Source organism: Schizosaccharomyces cryophilus (assembly GCF_000004155.1).
Source record: "Schizosaccharomyces cryophilus OY26 unplaced genomic scaffold supercont4.8, whole genome shotgun sequence".
NCBI classification, from domain to species: Eukaryota; Fungi; Ascomycota; class Schizosaccharomycetes; order Schizosaccharomycetales; family Schizosaccharomycetaceae; genus Schizosaccharomyces; species Schizosaccharomyces cryophilus.
The window spans coordinates 356,012-363,954 of NW_013185631.1; the positions used below are offsets into that span (position 1 = coordinate 356,012).

Sequence of the window (7,943 nt, forward strand, 5' to 3'; positions counted from 1 at the left end):
TATAAATAAGTTAATGAACTCAAACATCAGAATCATTGTGCAGAAGCTGTCTTTTAGGTGATATTTTAGTGATTTAATCCGTTGTTTAGTATATAGGTCTATAAAGTAGCATCTATTTGTTTTGCCTTCGTTTAGGTAACATTATAGAAATATTTAATCATGTTATGGACATTGAGTAACAATCCTCTGACTCTTCCTAATGTCCTAACACTTCGTTTGATTCAGGAATCTTGTTCTTACAGCAAAGAAATCTTTTTATAACCTTTACATCAGATGATATTATGAGAAATTCGCAGTTTGGAGTGAAAGTTTGACTTAAAGGACGTCATTAATATATCTTGTAATGGGAATTATGATTGTACGTCTCATTTCGAAATGTTTTCTTAAAGGTTTCCTTGTAAATGTTGAAAGTAATGACAGTTTTGGTATAGTTCTAATTCGGATGCATGGAAACTAGCTGAATAGCGCTTTTGAACAGACTAATTTAAGTATTTTCCTTATATGTAAAATCGATAAACCTTGTTTCTGTTTTATACTTTTGACGGAGCAATCACCCTTTACTATGTTGGACTAAAAATATAGTAGTCTGGTGTAGACTCTGATAGAGGACTTTCTTTTTGTTATCGTTATTTCGTATATTATCCATTCGTTTTGTTCAGATGCTCAAATATATATTCAGCAATATCCTTGTTTCAGCTAGCAGTTGCACATCCTATAACCTTTCGTGTGCTCTCTCATTTATTAGAAATAAAGAAAGGTCCGTTGAATATCCATAGGACAAGATGATTTTTTTTATTTAAAATATCTGGTATTTGTTCCCTGTGATCGTTACTACATTCGTAAACCTCACCCTAGCGATCCAAAAGCAAATATTCGTTTTAATTGTGAGATCGGTAACCTTCAGATAATGTATAAATTATAACTCACAGAAGGATGCCGCAAAGCCTGCTCTAACGTTGGTGGAGTAATAGTTATACCGTCGATGATTTCGTGTTATACGTCGTTGATTAATATCACAATTTTCCTCATTACTTTTTATGTCTAATCACGTGCCTTTCTAATTGTCAGACAATTACCACCAATTTCCTGATTAAACGAAACTTGATGAAGCCTGAAAACTAGTACTTCTCTCCCATCTATGATATCTGTGATTCCTTGCGTCGTGAGTATTCTTTGCTCAAATCTTCGATAATATTCGTGCTTAAAATGAGATTCAATTAATTACTTAGTTTGTATTATGCGAAACAGACATTTGCTAGCCCGTCTTTTGGCCATTTGATAATGGATCTTAAAATTATATAATTATAGCTCATCGGCCAATTTGTTACAATCTTGAGCGAGTATTCATTCAGGTTTTGATGAATGTTGATCTTAAGTTACTATGCTCGCTTAAATGTTACAACTTTTTATCTGCTCCTGGAAATAGGTGACTTAAAGAAAGGTAATAACAGTTTGTTAATAGAATCGCTGAAAATTTACCGGGGTTCTAGGTTCAGTCCGAATGTCTTATTTATATATTCATATTCTTCATAAGTGTTTTCTTATGCTTATTGCCTTAATTAATACAGACTGATGATATTAAGTCCAACCTTGTATGGTAAAACCCTAGCTCTGCTAAAGCTAACAATTTCGATATTGGGCAGCTTATATGAGCCTTTGTTTATTATCGCATTCAAGGGCTTCTAGTTTATTACTATTATGTACTTACCTGTTTCTTCCTGCGGTATTGACGAATAATGCGAGCACAAAATTCGACATTTCTTCCTTGACCTGCCTTGTGCTTTTTCTTTTGTGCATAAAATTTTTCTTTTTTTTATAACTCCTTGTTTTTGGAACTCATATATCCGTAGGGTCCTGTAATAGTTCTGCAGATGAGTTCAGCGTATTTCGACTCTTTCTTATTTTGAATTGCTGTTGCATTCTTATATGGAAGATTTTAGTTGTCCATTTTTACAAGAATAGGGCCACCTGTGGATAAGCATTCAAAGGATGAAGCGATACCAACGTTTCATAAAATTGATGGCTTCTAAATTGCTTGTGACCTTTGGAAGATCTTAGTGACCTCTCTAAAGGACCTGCAGTCTTTGTCAATTTTAAGCGTAATATAGCTTTCAAGATCTTAATATAGACAAATTGGTATGAGGCCATAGATGCATTAGTCTTCAAATCGATATATTGACGGCCTGAAGTATGGAGTGGGAGTCTCTTAAGATAAGGTGGACTTCTAAGCAAGAATCTTTAAAAAGTAACTTAATAAGCTATCGTTATATTTTGTCAATCCTTTTAGTCGTTTGGAGACCCGGTTAGGCGACCGAAACTGTCCACGATGTTTTTTCTTGTGCCTTACAATTTTATTCTAGCTAGCCTAAATTTTCAGTTTCATCGCCTTTTGAACTACGTTTTCGTTTTAGTCCTTCGTTATTCCTTTCCTAACGTAGAAGGTTGAGACAAGAGTAAACTAATATATGCTTTTAGTACTTCACCCAATCCTCAAATCCATTTTATGCGTTTTAAACCACCTAGTTACTTAAGCAAGTCATTGAACAAGCATTAAGACCAATTAGCCCAGGACTGTCGTTCCCACCGAGACAAACTTGGTCGAAAACAGGCTCAAATTGATAATGATGTCTAAGAATGGTTACTCCTCACTCCTTTATTTATAAGCTCCTCTGAAGTATATTTGAATCTGCTTTCCTTTTACTGATGTTCTACGTTCATCTTGGTTTCACTTATTCACGCCTGCTGTAAGTATCGATAAAAGTTAATAAGCTCAATCATTAAAAATTATCAGTCCATAAATTTTGTTCAGAAGCAGTCTTTTAGGTTATATTTAATAATTTAATCAGGTGTATACTATAGGTCTACAAAGTAGCATTATCAATTTTTATTTATTTTGTCTTAGTTAAGAGAACGGTCACGGGACCGTAAATTCCGAGTTGTTATAGATATTAATTTATATGGATACTAGGCTGTTTCATACATTTAAAAAGTCACAAAAACTGTAAATCGAAGAGAAGATTATACGAAGTACTTGCCAACTTTCAAGTTTGTCAAATATGAAATTTGTCATCAATCAAAGTTCACAAAACACCAGATGCTAAGCATTCATTACAAAAGCCAATACGGAATGAGTAAGAATAGTATTTCACACATCAACTTTAGAAGAAACTTTCAAACTGGTCTGGGTTATAAGCAATAACCACGACATCTATGGGGAACTGCAAACGATAATTTTTGTCGGTAAGATGGTCTCTCACCAAGGACTAAATATACAAAGAGCTATCTTAAAGGAAACTGAAATATTTACACATTAAACGTATCCGGTTTACTTTCTTAGTTACGTAATACATACCTCGCGGATATTAATTTAGTTTAGATGAGGTATAAAGGAGTTCGTACTTGATGCGATACATGTTTCTTTCATATATATACCCTGAATTTGCTGAGAATGCTCGTCTACTGCTCATTTCAAATATTTAACAGAGCTCCCCTGTCGTTTGTTCTGATCTATTATCCACTATACAAATGAGACACCAGACCTTACTTTTAAATCTTCAAACAACATCTAAGAGTAATAGCCTCTTTCCAACTAGCGTATTTTCTTATTAATAGTATGAGTGTTAAGTCAAGGAAGACTCCTAGTTAACTCGTTAAATGTAACGGTTGCTATGAGAAACAATAATGTAAATGCTTTTAAGTCACTTTTATAGTGGTGTATCACCTTATACGTAAACCGTTGAAACGCAAAAGTTCACAGCTAGACTTGCAAAACCATCTAAAACTAACTATAAGTACAGAAAAACCAGAGGAAACATACAATTCAGAAAGACACAGTGGAATATCCCATGGTATTCCTGCAAAAGTTCGTATCCAGTTCATTCTAATGTATCCCCTTGGAAGGCCAGTACCAACTGGTCTTCAGGGTGAGCTATTCATATTGAGAATGCTTAAAAATCCAAAAATTACTGTTGAAAATGAAATTACTATCTTATGACCAATGTTTCATTCCATAAAAAAACGGATTTCATACCATCGTTTTGAACGTTTTGAAGTTAATGATTGAAAGCAACTCAAAAGCAAATACCGTATCTACATGCTAATATTCTTATGCATGGGCAGTAACTTAACGTTGGTATACGCGGAATGCCGTTACGTCATGTTACTTGAGTTTGCGTCATCCAACTAGTGAAACCAGAAACAAACTATATTAGCTGACCTCAATCTTTCTCCAAAAGATTGAGCTTGAGCAAAAACCAATTTAATTTACATAATATTCCAACCTATGTAAAAGACTTCAAAAAATTCAAGAATTAGAAAGAAGCTCAAAAGGTAGAAAAAGATATATAAAAAGATATAAAGAGATATAAATAGTGCATTCAATTGATTATGACAAATGGGATAAAATCTGAACTGACAGTATGCTGCTATGACAGTCAACTTGTCATCAAGTAGATGGACCAAATAAAGTCGGATAACAATTCATAGAACTTGATAAATATACAATTAGAAGTCTTTTATAGTTTAGATTGTAGGGACTGGAATAACATAATTTTTCTGTATGCACAGCATCCAACCTAATAGCCAGAAACGCCTTCCAAATTTACTGAACCGTGCTTATATGTAGTTTATAGTTGTTGTGTTCTTTATGCCAGAGGGTAAGGATGATTTTTTCTAACGTTGCTATTTGTTTCCGCACGTCCTGATATTGACTTAATTCTGCTGTTTGTGACCATGCTGATTTAACATTCTGAGGTAATGAACGCCATATATTTGAGCATTTAGCAGATACACCGCCCCAGTCTCCTGATGATTTTAAAAGTTTGTGAATGCGGCTCCGAAATAAAATAAAACCGTTCTTGTAATTGTGATTAGAATTCCGATTTTTTTCTTGTCTTAAATAAGTTAGAAGGAGTTAGAACTGGTAAGAACACTGGGTTTTTTTAGTGTTGGATTCATATTAAATAGTTTGTAGATGGGTGGGTTCCCTGGCCCCTTTATAGCTGTATGGTGCCTCCTTTTCTTTGTTCTCTGTAACTTAGGTTACCCAAACATCTGCTACTGAAAGCTAGAATTAATACAATTGACAATATGAAAGAATTGATCTCTTTTTTAAATACTTTACTGCGAAAATTTGTTACAATCAATTATGAAAGATTTGGATTTGTATTAGAACAATTAAAACACGCGTACGGACTACTTGTTGAGGTTAAACACGTCCCGGCAAAGTATATTCTTGAATGCTTTAAAATATTGGAATCAATTAAACACATCTGCAATGTTAAAATACGCGAAAATGTTACACGAAACGCTCTAAACTTCAGTTTACCTGTTCAAGTTCTTAAACCAAATGTACTGAATTGCATTCACATAAGTAACACGAGTGGACGTCCATTAGTGACATCTAGAAACACCTGTCCAGACTGTATTAAGGCTTATTTGATGCGCTGGCTATTACTTCATGTTGATAATCCTTATCCTACACCTTCAGAATACTACCAATTATGCCTTGAAACCGGTTTAACGAGAAACCAATTGCGTAATTGGTTTTCCAACCGACGACGTTAGCTAACACCAATACTGCAAGAATAGACAGTAATATACCCGTTTTTTTTTAAATCTTTGTACATACAATTATACAGTAGCTCTATTAAGCCGATTCTATTAGATTTTCTCGTCCAATTTTTTGCTTGTTTGGGAATCAAAAATTTTTTTTTCGGAAAACAAATGTATAGGCTTTCTCTATTGTTTTATGTCGTTCGTTTCCATGTATTTATTTGTCTATTGCTATTGTTTTTACCTGTTTTTCCCTGAATGTTGTAAAAATATTTTGAAAAGTTTGAGGAAGCCCCATATGTAGTCTTACAGCCCACGCAACAACATCAATTAGTTTCTATTTTTAATTTATTTTAGTAAAAAAATGTTTTTCTTTGCCTCTTTAGGTAAAAATATGATGTTACATTATGAAGGTCAAATCCCAACCTTTGCTCAATTTACTCTATCTCCCAGGTAAGCAAAATTGACTACAAAACTAATTTTTAAATATTTAGTTTGATTTTTTATTTCTAAAAAAATTAAAACAACCGTGAAAAGATCAGTATCTTGTCATCAATTAAATGATAAGATATGCAGTGAAAGCAAATGAGCTCAAATTATTTTTAATAATAAAAGAAAAACAAATAAAAAACAAAAATGCAAAAAAAAGCGAAAGCTTTCGCTTTTTCTCGAGGTTGACTTTCTTTTCGCCTTCAAAAAATACAAAACACGGACATTACTGGCCCTAAAAAGTGCTCAACATACTTACATTAATGTGTATTAAAGATGCTAAAGCGTGTTTTGCAACATTTTGTGTTTTTGCAACATTCCCGATGGAAACGAACGACATAAAACAATAGAGAAAGCCTATACATTTGTTTTCCGAAAAAAAATTTTTGGTAGTATATCAACAGAAAGAAAAAGACAGCATGTTTTAATAGAATTGGGGCACTGGATCGCATGTATTTTGACATGTAAGAACCATATCGCACTTACACCCGGCATGACCTGACTTCAAAACGTCTCATGCAATGTCACCTCAATTCTCATTCGCTAATTAAAGATTTAGGGGATGAAATATAATTTTATTAGATAATAGCTATCCTCTGTTGCACAACTCGGTATAGGCACGTTCGTCTACCAGGTCTATTAGGTCTTACTTGGATTACTGGGTACTCATGAAAATTAATGACCGTCAATAAATTAAATGTTATTATAGCTATTACTTTAAATAATTCTTAGATTTCCTAGTTCTTGGCTGATATTTGTAGTTTGGATATAGTTTTTCGTGTTCGGTTTTATAACATTCTGACATCTTAAAGTATTTCATCTTGACTTCCTTAGATTCCTCCTTCCAAAGCTGACCAACCAATTTAGAAACTTCAGCATTCGGTCATTCCAGGATTGGTTTCGGATAGTAAAGATTGCTTTTCTTTACGGTAGAGAATGAAAGCATTTGGTGGTCGCGGCGCTCTTGGAGGCATGTTCTGCTTTCGTATGTTTTTCATTATGTACCCTGGAACTCTGCAGTTTTCTAATTTATAAGATGACAATTGTGGTGTCTGTGCTAAACCATAGCTATCAAAAAGACAGGTCTGAGACATGGGAACAAGTAATGGAGTGTAGCCCTCTGGAACAAAATATGCAGCTCCTCTCCCATCTTCAATAGATTTTAAAGCATCTTTCGTTAAATATTTCTTTAATTTCCATTCCGGATCAGAGATACCGCTGGACATTTGTGGTAAAGTAGAATTCATTTGCATTCTTATGATTGAAAAGAAGGTAGCGTTCAGACAGCACCTATAAAATAATGCTAGAACAAAGAAACCTAACTGGGCAGCTCACTAAATTACCTAAAAAAAACATGAATTCTTATCTTAAAAAGAACCAAAAACATGGAAACGTCGGAATTACTAGAAATTTATAAAATTTGTGACGCTATACAACTAATACTTTCTTCATTAACCCTAGCAAATAAAACCAAGATAAACTTGAGGAAAAAGAAGCAAAAACACAACAACTATAAACTACATATAAGCACGGTTCAGTAAATTTGGAAGGCGTTTCTGGCTATTAGGTTGGATGCTGTGCATACAGAAAAATTATGTTATTCCAGTCCCTACAATCTAAACTATAAAAGACTTCTAATTGTATATTTATCAAGTTCTATGAATTGTTATCCGACTTTATTTGGTCCATCTACTTGATGACAAGTTGACTGTCATAGCAGCATACTGTCAGTTCAGATTTTATCCCATTTGTCATAATCAATTGAATGCACTATTTATATCTCTTTATATCTTTTTTATATATCTTTTTCTACCTTTTTGAGCTTCTTTCTAATTCTTGAATTTTTTGAAGTCTTTTTACATAGGTTGGAATATTATGTAAATTAAATTGGTTTTTGCTCA

General features: G+C 33.5%; 4 protein-coding genes across 4 annotated transcripts; 2 read left to right on the forward strand and 2 right to left on the reverse strand.

The window, feature by feature from the left end:
- Nucleotides 1-4,600: 4,600 nt before the first annotated feature.
- On the reverse strand, nucleotides 4,601-4,956 carry SPOG_01480 (mating-type P-specific polypeptide Pc; the record flags this gene model as incomplete). The annotated part of the gene is made up of 2 exons (XM_013170167.1): nucleotides 4,601-4,887; nucleotides 4,932-4,956. 2 exons carry the CDS (start codon nucleotides 4,954-4,956, stop codon nucleotides 4,601-4,603), a joined length of 312 nt encoding a protein of 103 aa, XP_013025621.1.
- A 132-nt stretch (nucleotides 4,957-5,088) lies between these two features.
- SPOG_01481 (uncharacterized protein) lies at nucleotides 5,089-5,565 on the forward strand (the record flags this gene model as incomplete). The annotated part of the gene is made up of 1 exon (XM_013170168.1): nucleotides 5,089-5,565. One exon carries the CDS (start codon nucleotides 5,089-5,091, stop codon nucleotides 5,563-5,565), a length of 477 nt encoding a protein of 158 aa, XP_013025622.1.
- A 352-nt stretch (nucleotides 5,566-5,917) lies between these two features.
- Nucleotides 5,918-6,316, forward strand: SPOG_01482 (uncharacterized protein; the record flags this gene model as incomplete). The annotated part of the gene is made up of 2 exons (XM_013170169.1): nucleotides 5,918-6,006; nucleotides 6,169-6,316. The coding sequence occupies 2 exons, from the start codon at nucleotides 5,918-5,920 to the stop codon at nucleotides 6,314-6,316; spliced, it is 237 nt and encodes a 78-aa protein (XP_013025623.1).
- A 405-nt stretch (nucleotides 6,317-6,721) lies between these two features.
- SPOG_05006 (mating-type m-specific polypeptide mc) lies at nucleotides 6,722-7,415 on the reverse strand. Its single transcript, XM_013170285.1, has one exon. The coding sequence runs from the start codon at nucleotides 7,293-7,295 to the stop codon at nucleotides 6,915-6,917; it is 381 nt and encodes a 126-aa protein (XP_013025739.1). The 5' UTR covers nucleotides 7,296-7,415; the 3' UTR covers nucleotides 6,722-6,914.
- Nucleotides 7,416-7,943: the final 528 nt, after the last annotated feature.